The sequence below is a fragment of the Neoarius graeffei genome, chromosome 26 (genome assembly GCF_027579695.1).
Source record: "Neoarius graeffei isolate fNeoGra1 chromosome 26, fNeoGra1.pri, whole genome shotgun sequence".
Lineage (NCBI taxonomy): Eukaryota > Metazoa > Chordata > Actinopteri > Siluriformes > Ariidae > Neoarius > Neoarius graeffei.
The window spans coordinates 32,258,367-32,272,256 of NC_083594.1; the positions used below are offsets into that span (position 1 = coordinate 32,258,367).

At 42.5% G+C, this 13,890-nt stretch overlaps 1 protein-coding gene across 1 annotated transcript in view; it reads left to right on the plus strand.

Moving 5' to 3' along the window:
• The first annotated feature begins 480 nt into the window (after positions 1–480).
• fer1l4 (fer-1 like family member 4) overlaps positions 481–13,890 on the plus strand; it is an 87,130-nt gene continuing 73,720 nt past the window's right edge. Inside the window, exons 1-15 of the mRNA XM_060910489.1 lie at positions 481–565; positions 777–876; positions 1,091–1,185; positions 1,342–1,383; positions 1,468–1,635; positions 2,653–2,713; positions 2,980–3,111; positions 3,212–3,274; positions 3,365–3,449; positions 3,744–3,906; positions 4,058–4,241; positions 4,870–5,056; positions 6,735–7,013; positions 12,293–12,396; positions 13,090–13,198. Coding sequence (XP_060766472.1) covers positions 552–565; positions 777–876; positions 1,091–1,185; positions 1,342–1,383; positions 1,468–1,635; positions 2,653–2,713; positions 2,980–3,111; positions 3,212–3,274; positions 3,365–3,449; positions 3,744–3,906; positions 4,058–4,241; positions 4,870–5,056; positions 6,735–7,013; positions 12,293–12,396; positions 13,090–13,198 — 1,786 coding nt within the window. The 5' untranslated portion in view covers positions 481–551. The remainder of the gene's footprint in view (positions 566–776; positions 877–1,090; positions 1,186–1,341; positions 1,384–1,467; positions 1,636–2,652; positions 2,714–2,979; positions 3,112–3,211; positions 3,275–3,364; positions 3,450–3,743; positions 3,907–4,057; positions 4,242–4,869; positions 5,057–6,734; positions 7,014–12,292; positions 12,397–13,089; positions 13,199–13,890) is intronic.

The following is a 13,890-nucleotide window of genomic DNA, read 5'->3' on the forward strand; positions in this document are numbered from 1 at the left end:
TTTTCTCTTGGGGGTGCGTCAGTTTGCCCGAAGTCTGTTTCTCCCTCCCTTGTCTCTTCCTCCCTTCCTCCACTCCCTCCTAGTGGGACTCATCCTAATCCCCCATGCCCCGGACTTTTCTGCTCACATATCATTTACATAATTGCTAAACTGATAATATACATATGTATTCATGTACACACACACATACACACACGCATACACTCAAACATCCCCCTCTAACACACTCACAAACACACACACACACACACACACACACACACACACACACACACACACACACACATACATATATTTTAATAAACCTCCCCCCCAGTACCATGTCCCTAGCCCTTATTGAATGTCCTATGTCCTGGTTCACTAATGTTGTATGTTTTTGTTATATTGTTTGTTACACACATCTTGGTTTTGTAGTAAATTAATAAAAAAACCAACTGCTTCTGTGCCTCGTTTTACTGACATTTGTGATTGTCTAGCACTTCAGATGGCCACACTATGGGAAAATAGTGAAGAATGAATTGCTTTCCATCAGTGTGTACAACTGCAGCAAGATGTTCAGTAACAGGTCAGGCTATACATATAGATCCATTTGAGTGAAATATATAATGTTGTCTCTCAAACATTTTCTTTGTAAAGTAATAAATATGGCTATAGTAATCATTTGATAGTTACTATATCATTCATGTGTCTTCAAGGTTTTATGATGTTTATTGCTTTACTCTGTGTGTGTGTGTGTGTGTGTGTGTGTGTGTGCGCCCACGCGTGCATCTTTGCAGGCTGCTGGGGAAGCTGGTGATCAGTCTGCAGCATGTGGTGACAGCAGGGAGGCTGATCCTGAGGGAGCCTCTCACAGACAACAACCACAGCTTGACTGATGTGAGCTTCTAAAGGGCTAAGTAAAACTATTACCCTTCCATTTGTCCACACTTATCTCTCATAACTGTTCAGTCCCAAAATCTACTCCATCTGAGTTCTAAGTGGATGTGCATTAGTATCAGAGACGAGTCTAGTGTATATTTTTGGTGGTTAAAGTGTTTTTGTGTCTTTACACGTAACCCAATATTGAGTTTCACTGCATTTTTGCTTTCAGATATATGTGGAGCTAGATGTGAGGTACCACCCTGTACAAGGTGCAGCTGGCGATTGGACCAGTGAAGACTTCCTTAAAGTGGAGGATGGTGATGAGTAAGTGACATCCATCCATGGATCCATCCATTAATCTGCATTTATCCTCTATATCTGTCTATTTACTCATGTCTTTATAGCTATGTAATTACCCTGGTCTTGGTTTATATGATGCATTTTGTACGAGTCTGTTCATCCATTCTTTTATCTCTATAGAGCAAGTCTTGTGATTAGAAACACAGGCTTTCTTGAACCTGGGTATGTATAGCCATTCGACATTTTTGTCATACCAAATTATGGACTTGCATGCTCCTTAAATTTTCACGATCGTGTAATTTTCAGAAACTTGCGGCCGCAACAGCTGGATCGAGAAGCCAGGACACTTGGCCGCAGTTTGATAAAGACTGACAATGGCGATGGAGATGATTATGATGATGACGACGACTATGATGATGATTATGATTTTTCAGACATGGATTGTGCCAATATGACATTCACCCCTATCTTCAGGTATTTTATAACAGTCTATTAATTCTTAATTTCCCTGAGGGAACCCTCCCAAAGGGATCAATAAAGTTTTCTCTTATCTAATCTAATCTATTATAATGTACGTATTTGATATTTGTTCCTGAGGAATTTCACTATTGTTTCTCATTAGATATGATACGTGAGAGCAGGCCCAGGTTCTTTTGTGGAATACTAATAAATTTACTCAATTTAAATACGTTAAAATAACCAACCATTTAAAAAGTAATAATAAAGCACCCTATGAAACTGGGATATACACTTGCATCTCTGTTAAAATCAATAAAATGATACTAGATGGCTATATTCATGTATAGACAGTTTTAGGTGAAATGTGTGCTAAAACAATATATTAATACAGATTCTGTTTCTTGACAATAATATAAAGTTCATATGATAGTGCTATTTGTGGGTTGATCTTGAAAAAAAGTGGAATGGATAAAGCATAATCTTAAAAGTTTTGTCATCCAAATGCTACATAACCAGGTTCACTGTTATGTAGGCTGTTAGTTGTATTTAACAAACAGTTGTGCTAATAGTCTAGCCTATATTTTTTAATGACCTACCTATAAGGTGTACAATCTGAAGATTCTGAAAGCAAAAGAACTTTTAAGAAGATGATTAGCAAATTAACAAGCCAAGAAGGATTGGACAAGGATTGGTCATATATTCAACCCAAGAAGGTGAATATGTGAATGAAACTAATTAGCCTATAAATCATGTTATTTCGCTAATTACATGATCATGCAAGAAAAATCGAGTCAGTGACTGGCCAACAAGCTGATAAGTTTACCTGCTGTCATCCAAGTCAATTCACTTTTAATTTCTAATGAGTTAGGAATCCTCTTTGTCAGTTATCTCACAGCTACCACCACATCTTTGGCTCCATGTTTATAATATACATTTTAAAAGGGATTAATTTTTATTACACAGAGCCTGGTTCTCACATTTCTCCTTGTATGAATATTTCTTTCAATATTCACACACGTTTATTTTCTTTAGCCGATGTGCACCTTTACCGAAGCATGAACTTGCTGTTGCTCCAAAAGTCAAGTCATTCCAGGTGAGCCACTAAATATCTCATTAGTACATGTAGAAAATCTGACACATAATGTCAACTTTATATCATTATCATGATATAAATGTTCAGTAACACACGCTGAATAAACCTGTAAGGGGTCGACTGAAAATAAAATGTAAATGAAAAGCCTTTTTATTCTGTAATATGATGTAATTCTGAGGATTCACAATCATGTATGTAAGCTGTGCTGTCTGAAGGTGGTGGATAAGATGTTGTGATCTTAGTGTTAATCCGATATCCTGTTTCAGGTGAATGTCAACGTGATAGAGGCTCAGAAGTTGGTAGGTGTAAACATCAATCCTGCTGTGTACATCACTGTAGGAGATGAGAAGAAGCATACAGTCACCCAAAAATCCACCAACTGTCCATTCTTTAATGAGGTACATGACTTCTAAAGATTAAAATATAGAGCCCTGGCCACAGAAAAGTTTTTGCTCAGGGCATTGTTTATTTATATTTATGTTGCTCTTTGTCTTTCAGAACTTCATGTTTGAGTTTCAGGAAACCCAAGATGTGCTTTTCGATAAAGTTATCCAGATTTCTGTAAGTGGTTTACAGTGTAAAGAGATACATTGGAATCAAGTTCTCTTGAAGCAGTTCATGCTCAAGTAAAGCATTTATTTGAGATTTCAGGTTGTTCACAAAAAGATGCTTGCATTTTTGATGACCCACATTGGATCCTTCAAGGTAGACATTAGCACAGTCTACCAGCAGCCAGGTATGCTGACTCATTCCAAATTAATTATTAACAAATACCAGTTTAATATCATACAATGGTCATAGTGTGAACTGGATCTAAAAAAGACATGGACAGACACTTATCTCAGTCCATCGTTTCCCATTTCCACTAAAATGTATGACATTTGTACAGAGATAACAGTATGGTGTCCACTTTAATGACGGTAATTAGGTCATCACAGTGTGGGTGCTAATTACAGGGGTCTATAAAGAATTGCATGTTAACTATAATTATTAGTCATCAAGATAGTTCATAGTTCTTCTCTCTCTCTAGACCACCGTTTCTACCAGAAATGGGCTCCACTCACAGACCCTAAGGACACACGCTCAGGGATAAAGGGCTACGTAAAGTGCACGCTGAGCATTATGATGAAGGGGGACCCTATGGGAATCGCCAGCCTGCCTCCCGCCACCAGTCAGAATGATGACATTGAGAAGTGAGTGCTAAAACATGCGCTGATGACTTAACCATTCGTCACTTAAGCATAGCTCTTCTCCTGCCATGCCTAATTTAAAAAAACAAAACAAAAACTATTCTGCATTTTCTTTGCTTCATGCAGAGGTTTAAAAGCATTTTCTTTTATACAGGAACCTAATGCTTCCTAAGAGGATGCCGGTGGAACGACCATGGGCCAAGTTCCTGCTGAAAATCTACAGAGCTGAAGATCTACCCAGCATGAATGCTGGTTTTCTGGGCAACTTCTCCAAAATGATTGGTGATAAAAAAGTCTTCATTGACCCTTATGTGCAGGTCACATTTGCTGGTCAACAGGTGCTTCCCTTATGACACTCCTTTTCACACTTTATCACCTCTAGATACAGTCAGATGAACATGTTAGTGGGAAATCACAGATGTAAAAAAACTGAATGAAGTGACATTGACTGGCATTTGTTTTCAGAACACTTAAAGGGAAATGTAATGTGACATTTATTTTATTTCATTTTCTCTCTGTACGTTATTAGGAGTTGGATCATTAAGATGTAAGCCTAATTCTCTCTCATAATTTAAATGCTTTCTGTAAGCTGCATTTTTCCAGAGTTTTCTTAAACATAAATCTTAACCAGGGCCAGTTATTACACATGCAAATCTGTGTGTACTGCAAGTTTAAACAAGCACACACACACACTAACAGAAGGTCTGTTTGTTAAATGGGCTGTGGTGCACATATTTTCTGTCTATTTGTTTCCTTATTAACTAACAGCATATACAGCAAATAGTAATGTACTTGGAACACCAAGTCAAGACTTTCCCCTCTCGCAAAGGTGTTCTAATACCATGAAACCATGGACAGTACACCCCTATTCTTTATTTAATAAACATCAGCTGCCAGTACTTTATGTATCCCAGTTCTCTCTGATTGGTAGTGGCGGTTGGATTAAGTGGAAGGTGTTGTTCTTAGGGAGAGACATCAGTGGAGAGCAGCACCATTTCACCAGTGTGGAACGAGCAGATCTCCTTTATCGAGCAGTTTCCTCCCCTTGCTCGACGAATCAAAATTAAGATCCTCGATGATGCCAACATTGGCGATGTAGCTGTGGCCACACACTTCCTTGACCTCCAGCAAATCTCAAACCCCAACAGAAATGGTAATGTTCTCCACAACATATTGCACTACAGTACAAGCTTTTTCTTTTGTATTGCTGCCCCTCTGTGTACATCAATATCCTGCTGCCTTTCTTTAAGTGTTTGCCCTCTGATATTTTGTGGAATACTCTTTTTGAGCTGTTCAGTCTGCTGTAACCTTTTAAGATTCTTTATCCACTTTATTTTACTGTCTTTCAATATATAGAGGATATTACATGGTTGCGCGAAGATATGAAGTTTATCTTCGAGTGGTGAATGTATATGTCATGAATGAACAAAATGAACAGGTGAAAATATTTTCAACACAAGAAGATAAACTTCATATCTTTGTGCAACTGTGTAATGTTCTTTATATTGTATGGACACATCCACACATACAAAAACAAATACGCAAGTTAATCAAAAGAATTTTAATTTTGAACCAGTTCACCATTTTGATAACACACAGCGAGTCAGTGTGAAAACACTGGGAGTGACATCATCAGAGTGAAATATGTCACTCAGATCCACAATGTATTTGGTCTGAAAAATGCTGGGTTTTCAACACGAGAAGATAAACTTCATATCTTCAAGCCAATATGTGATTTCCTCTTTATTATATAGACACATTCACAAACAAAAAGTACCCAAATTTATCAAAACAATCAATTGATTTCCTCACGAGTTACATATTTAACAATTAGTTGATAAAGAGCTGATAGCCGACAAGGCGTGTAGCACCGAGATGGCTATAAGCCATGTATGACGAGATTGAGTGGAATAATTGTTTTATTATATCCAGATTCAATGGATTTTGAGAAACAGAGCATTTTTTTATTATTTGCAAATTTGATAAATAAAAACTTTATACAAAACGTCCGACAAAATAATTTCCACTTAGGCGGACTTCTTAAAAACCTATCGATGGCTGCACAAATTGACTTTAAGTGTTGCTGTTTTTTTAGAAAGTGCCGGCTTGCTGTTGTGCCGAGGTATAGAATAGCTTTAGGCATTTATTTAATTCTTCCTTGGACATTTCAGTTATGTAATTTTCAAACTTCTTTGAGCTTCTTAACCAGTTGAAAAAAATTCAACAAATTTTAATAATTAATGATAATGTAAACAAACTGGTGAAATGACAGTAGCAATTTGTGAAAAATGTTATAATAATAATTCTTGAAAAATAGATAAGGTACATTCTTACCATCAAATACTTTCATTCCATATTTTGTTGCTTTTTTATATTTTTTAGGGTTTTGTTTTCGAGTAGAGTTTTTATTTCGTCCTTGGTTGGTTCAGCAACACGCTCCGCCATTTTGTTTTTCTCTACTCACGGTATGTGAGCTGATAGCCTAGTCGTAGAGTAGCCAATCAGAGTGAGCAATTGCTTATATCTAGTGAATATGGATCTAATAAAGAGATTTATATCATGGTTTTGGTTCTCCATGTCCTGGATGTAGTTTGTATGAAAAATACGAGTGGTGTATTTCCCAATAAAACACTCATGTCTATATTATATATAATCCTTACAGATTAACATTTTCATGAAATAAAATTATTTATGCTAGGTTTTCAGTTATTGTAGAAACTGGGGTCCTAAAGTAGGCTACTCTGTTTTTAAAATCTTAGAGCATAATGTGTAGCCTTGTTTCTTACCTTCCATTCCTTTCCTGACCTGGATTCTCTGCTACTATGTTATAGGGTTTAATCCAACTTTTGGGCCATCATGGATTAACCTATATGGGTCACCTCAAAACTCCACACTGCGTGACATCCATCGTGACCTGAATGAGGGCCTGAGTGAGGGCATTTTCTACCGGGGCAGAGTGCTGCTCTCTCTGACAGTGGAGGTTTACTCATCCCCTGCTGCTGCTGCAGTGGAGAGCAAAGCCATCGCCAATGTCAAGAGCACGTTGAGCAAACTTACATTCAAACGGAAAAGCAAGAAGTCCAAAGAAAAAAAGACAAAAGACAATGATGGTAAGGGCACAAGACAAGTAAATTTAATTTATTTTAATTTAATTTAGTTTAAAAGTATATTGTTTTCTAAAACTATGCCTGATTTGACTTTACCATTCATCTACACACAGTAATCCATAATGATAAACAAGGCATGTTTTGAGAAATGTTTGCAATTTTATTAAAAATCAAAAGCTGAAATATCTAATTTAGATAAGTATTCAGACCCTTGGCTAAAGGCACTCCAAATTGAGCCCAGGTTCATCCTGTTTGCTTTGATGTTGCTATCTTGAGGTTTTCCTTGAACTTGATTCCAAGAACTTTATTTTCCTTGGAATCCACTTGTGGCAATTTCAGTTAATTGGACTTGATTAAGGAAGGCACACACCAGTGTGCATATAAAGTCCCTCAATTCACAATGCATGTCAAACCAAAATCTGAGCCATGAAGTCCAAGGAACCCTTTGTGTACCTTTGTGATCAAATTGTGTCAAAACATAGATCTGAACAAGGTATTAAACCATCTGTGAAAGGGGGATGCCATGGCCTAATGGTTAGAGAAGCAGCTTTGGGACCAAAAGGTTACCGGTTCAATTCCCTGGAGGAATGGCTGAAGTGCCCTTGAGCAACTGCTTCCTAGGCTGGATAAGAATAACAGAATATCAGAACATGTAACTTCTAACAGAATATCAGAAGTCCTTCTCAGAAAAGGGAGAACCTGCCATAAGGACAACAATAAACACACTGTCAATCAGGCCTTTATGGTACAATAGAATAGAAGCCATATTTAAGCAAAAAGCATAAGGCAGGCCCTCAAATGACTCTGAGAACACAAGGAAAATGATTCTCTGGTCTGATGAGATAAAGTTTTTATTTTTTGGGCTGAACTCCAAGTGTTGTGTCTGGCAAAAACCAGGTACTGCTCATGAACTGATAATACCATTCCTATGGTGAAGCATGGTGGTGGCAGCATCATGCTCTGGGGGTATTTCTCAGAGGAAAAGGATGAATGCAGCCAAATACAGAGAGGTTCTTGAAGAAAACCTGCTTGATAGTGCACAGAACACCAGACTGTGGTAAAGGTTCACCATACAACCAAGACAATGCCAGAGTGGCTTTGGGACAAGTATCATTGAACAACTGTGAAGATACTTGAAGATGGCAGTTCACAGATGCTGCCCATTTAGTCTGATTGAGCTTGAGAGACCCCTCCTAGAACTGCCACCTTATTGTGGTGGAGGGGTTTGTGTGCTTGAATGATCCTAGGAGCTATGTTGTCAGGGGCATTATGCCCCTGTCAGGGTTTCCCAAGGCAGACAGGTCCTAGGTGACAGGCCAGACCAAGAGCAGTTCACCAAAAACCCCTATGGAGAAAAAAATCAAGGAACGTGACGTCACCCGGTATGACGCAGCCGGGGCCCCACCCTAGAGCCAGGCCCGGGGTTGGGGCTCGTATGCGAGCGCTTGGTGGCCAGGCCTTTGCCCATGGGGCCCGGCCGGGCTCAGCCAGAAGAGGTGACGTGGGCCCGACCTCCTGTGGGTTCACCACCCACAGAGGTAGCAGTAGGGGATTGGTGCAGTGTGGATTGGGTGGCAGTCGAAGGCAGGGGCCTCGACGACCTGATCCCCGGACACAGCGGCTGGCTGTTGGGACATGGAATGTCACTTTGCTGGGGGGGAAAGAGCCTGAGCTTTTGCGGGAGGTTGAGAGGTACCGGCTAGAGATAGTCGGGCTCACCTCCATGCACAGCTTGGGCTCTGGAACCCAGCTCCTCGAGAGGGGCTGGACTTTCCACTTCTCTGGAGTCGCCCGTGGTGAGCGGCGGCGGGCTGGTGTGGGCTTGCTTATAGCTCCCCAGCTCAGCTGCCATGTGTTGGAGTTTACCCCAGTGAACGAGAGGGTCGCCTCTCTGCGCCTTCAGATTGGGGAGAGGGCTCTTGCTGTTGTTTGTGCCTACGGGCCAAATAGCAGTATAGAGTATCCGGCCTTCTTGGAGTCCCTGGGAGTGGTACTGAGGGGTGCTCAGACTGGGGACTCCATTGTGCTACTGGGGGACTTCAGTGCTCACGTGGGCGACGACAGTGACACCTGGAGGGGCGTGGTTGGGAGGAACGGCCTCCCCGATCTGAACCCGAGTGGTGTTTTGTTATTGGACTTCTGTGCTAGTCACAGTTTGTCCATAACGAACACCATGTTCGAGCATAGGGGTGTCCATAAGTGCACGTGGCACCAGGACACCTTAGGTCGGAGGTCGATGATCGACTTTGTAGTCGTTTCATCTGATCTCCGGCCCTATGTCTTGGACACTCGGGTGAAGAGAGGGGCTGAGCTGTCAACTGATCACCACCTGGTGGTGAGTTGGATCCGCTGGCGGAGGAGGAAGCTGGACAGACCTGGCAGGCCCAAACGTATGGTGAGGGTCTGCTGGGAACGTCTGGCCGAGCACTCTGTTGGGGAGGTCTTTAACTCCCACCTCTGGGAGAGCTTTTCCCAGCTTCCGAGGGAGGCGGGGGACATTGAGTCTGAATGGACCATGTTCTCTACCTCCATTGTGGACGCAGCTGTTCGGAGCTGTGGCCGCAAGGTCTCCGGTGCCTGTCGTGGCGGCAATCCCCTAACCCGGTGGTGGACACCAGAAGTAAGGGATGCCATCAAGCTGAAGAAGGAGTCCTATCGGGCCATGTTGACCTCCGGGACTCCTGAGGCAGCTGACGGGTATCGGCAGGCCAGACATGCTGCAGCTCGGGCAGTTGCGGAGGCAAAAACTCGGAACTGGGAGGAGTTCGGGGAGGCCATGGAGAAGGACCATCGGTCGGCCTCGAAGAAATTCTGGCAAACCGTCCGGCGCCTCAGGAGGGGGAAGCAGTACTCTGCCAACACTGTTTACAGTGCGGGTGGGGAGCTGTTGACCTCAACTGGGGACATTGTCGGGCAGTGGAAGGAATACTTTGAGGATCTCCTCAATCCCACCATCATGTCTTCCACTGAGGAGACTGAGGCTGATGACTCCGAGGTGGACTCGTCCATTACCCAAGCCGAAGTCACTGAGGTGGTTTGCAAGCTCCTCGGTGGCAAGGCACCGGGGGTGGATGAGATCCGCCCTGAGTATCTCAAGTCTCTGGATGTTGTGGGGCTGTCTTGGTTGACACGCCTCTGCAACATCGCGTGGTGGTCGGGGACAGTGCCTCTGGAGTGGCAGACTGGGGTGGTGGTCCCTCTTTTTAAGAAAGGGGACCGGAGAGTGTGCTCCAATTATAGGGGAATCACACTTCTCAGCCTCCCAGGGAAGGTTTACTCCAGGGTACTGGAGAGGAGAATTCAACCAATAGTCGAACCTCGGATCCAGGAGGAACAATGCGGTTTTTGTCCTGGTCGCGGAACACTGAACCAGCTCTATACCCTTCATAGGGTGCTCGAGGGTTCATGGGAGTTTGCCCAACCAGTCCACATGTGCTTTGTGGATCTGGAGAAGGCATTTGACCGTGTCCCCTGTGGTATTCTGTGGGGGGTGCTTCGGGAGTATGGGGTTCGGGGCTCTTTGCTAAGGGCTGTCCGGTCCCTGTACGAACGGAGCAGGAGTCTGGTTCGCATTGCCGGCAGTAAGTCAGACCTGTTCCCAGTGCATGTTGGACTCCGGCAGGGCTGCCCTTTGTCACCGGTTCTGTTCATAATTTTTATGGACAGAATTTCTAGGTGCAGCCAGGGGCCGGAAGGAATCCTGTTTGGGAACCACAGGATTTCATCTCTGCTTTTTGCGGATGATGTTGTCCTGTTGGCTTCTTCAAACCAGGACCTTCAGCATGCACTGGGGCGGTTTGCAGTCGAGTGTGAAGCGGCTGGGATGAGAATCAGCACCTCCAAGTCCGAGGCCATGGTTCTCGACCGGAAAAGGGTGGCTTGCCCTCTCCAGGTTGGTGGAGAAGTCCTGCCTCAAGTGGAGGAGTTTAAGTATCTCGGGATCTTGTTCACGAGTGAGGGAAGGATGGAGCGTGAGATCGACAGGCGGATCGGTGCAGCCTTCGCAGTGATGCGGTCGCTTTACCGGTCCGTCGTGGTGAAGAAGGAGCTGAGCCAAAAGGCGAAGCTCTCAATTTACCGGTCGATCTACGTTCCGACTCTCACCTATGGTCATGAGCTTTGGGTAATGACCGAAAGAACAAGATCGCGGATACAAGCAGCGGAAATGAGTTTCCTTCGCAGGGTGGCTGGGCGCTCCCTTAGAGATAGGGTGAGAAGCACAGTCACTCAGGAGGAGCTCGGAGTAGAGCCGCTGCTCCTCCATATCGAGAGGAATCAGCTGAGGTGGCTCGGGCATCTTTTTTGGATGCCTCCTGGATGCCTCCCTAGGGAGGTGTTCCAGGCATGTCCCCCTGGGAGGAGGCCCCGGGGAAGACCCAGGACACGCTGGAGGGACTATGTCTCTCGGCTGGCCTGGGAACGCCTCGGTGTTCTTCCCGAGGAGCTGGCCGAGGTGTCTGGGGAAAGGGAAGTTTGGGCTTCCATGCTTAGACTGCTGCCTCCGTGACCCGGTCCCAGATAAGCGGAAGAAGACGAGACGAGACGAGCTTGAGAGAGTGGTGCCAGGGAGAATGGGAGAAACTGCCCAAATCTAGGTGTGTAAGTCTTATAGAAACTTACCCAAGAAGACATGAAGCTATAATTACTTCCAAAGGCACTTCTACAAAGTATTAAGGAAAGGTTCATGTTTTATGTTTAATAATTTATCAAAAATTTCTAAAAATCTGTTATTGCATAGTCATTATTGTTTATTATGTATAGATTAATGGCCAAAAAAAAGTCCATTTTGAATTTAATCTATAACACAAAGTGTTCAAAAACTGAAGAGGTTTGAATACTTTCCAAATGCACTGTAATAACTCTAGTTAGTGATTGTAGTCGATTCAGTGTGGCAGCTGTTAGAAGATGATGTTAACAGTGTCATTTTCAGTGATTTGAAAATAAAGCATAGTATACCTTGTGGATCAGATTAGATACTCAAAACAAAGATTTCACAAGCAAATAAAATAAGTATTTGTTTTCACATCTGGATAAAAACACTGGATAATGTGTAATTTCCTCGCATAGTAACTGAAATAATAACAGTTTTAGAAATTGTGGACTCAGAGACAAAAGTAGGGTTATCTTGCTATGGAAGGAGCCGGATTCATGATGTGTTTTGTCGAATGATTCTGTGAAAGCAGTGTTTATGCAATCTATTTTCATTTTTGTTTCTTGTCTGTGTTTCAAACATGTTTTATAGCTCAATTTTAAAACTGATAGTATGTCATCGTACTGTTCAGGCGTGCAGGGTCGCAGTGGTCCTTCTGAGGAGTCAGAGGGGGCCACAACTGAGGTTCCAGCAGCTGTCACTGTTGAAGTAGAGGAGATTCATCCTCTTCCTGAGGTCAAAAATGTTTCTGTTATAAATGCCTTATATTTATATACACTACTGGTCACTTTAATAGGAGCACCTGTACCCCTGCTCATGCAGTTGTCAATCAGCCAATTGTGGAGTAGTAGCACAATGCATAAAATCATCTGATACAGGTCATGAGCGTCAGTTAACATTCGTATAAGTCATCAGAATGACGGAAATTGAAAAAAAAAATCTTAGACTTTTACTGTGGCATGCTTGTTGGTGCCCTACAGGCCTTTAAAGTGTTTCAGAAACTGCACCTTTGGGGATTTATTTTATTATTTTATTTTTTTTTACTTACAGCAGTCCCTAAAGTTTACACAGAAACTTTTTGGTGTAAGAAAATGTCCATTGGGTGGCAGTGATGTGGGCAGAAACACCTTATTGATAAGAGAGATCAGAGGAGAATAGGCAAACTCATTTGAGCTGACAAGACGTCTACAATAACTCAAACTCTTTACAACCATGGTGAGCAGAAAAGCATGTCAGAATGTATCTCAGAACAGGAATCTGAGGCCACAGTGGACAGAGGATTGGGGGGGAAAATCACATCATCTGCCACATGAGTATCTCATTGAATTCAATGAGCAGGTATACAGGTGTTCCTGTTAAAGTGGCCAGTTCTTGTACTTGTATATATTTTCAGGGAGAGATGTTCTAATGTTTAACTTAACTTTGCAGAACTTCACAGGGGCAAAAGAGGAATTCTTGCTATTTGCATCATTCTTTGAGGTGACCATGATAGATCCATCCATAGGCTCCAGATATGTCACCTTTGAACTATCTATAGGTATGAACAAATGCCTAAAACATCTACATAGTGTCAGGTCCATAAATATTTGGACATCGACAAAGTCATTGTTATTTTAGCTGTCTATCATATATTTGATTAGAAATTAAATAATAAATATGACCTCAAAGTGCAGACTTTCAACTTTAATTTGAGGGTATTTATATCTAAAACATCTACAGGTACACCTTTTTTTTATTTGGTCCCTCCCAAGTGACCAAAGGTAATTGGACACACTGACATAAAATAAATTGTGATTTTTTTTTATACATGCTTGCATATTTTTTTTGCAATCAGTGACTGCCTGAAATCTGAAATCAGGTACTGGGTTTCTTTGCTGTTGATGCTTTATCAGGCCGTTACTGCAGCTGTCTTCAGCTCCTGCTTGCTCTTTGAGCATTTTGCTTTTGGATTTGCACTGTTGCCTCACAGCAAGAAGGTTCTGGGTTTGGGCCCAGTGTCAAATGGGGGCCTTTCTGTGTGGGGTTTGCATGTTCTCCCCGTGTCTGGGTTTCTTTGCTGTTGACGTTTTGTCAGGCCGTTACTGCAGCTGTCTTCAGCTCCTGCTTGCTCTTTGAGCATTTTGCCTTTGGATTTGCACTGTTGCCTCACAGCAAGAAGGTTCTGGGTTTGGGCCCAGTGTCAAATGGGGGCCTTTCTGTGTGGGGTTTGCACGTTCTCCCTGTGTCTGC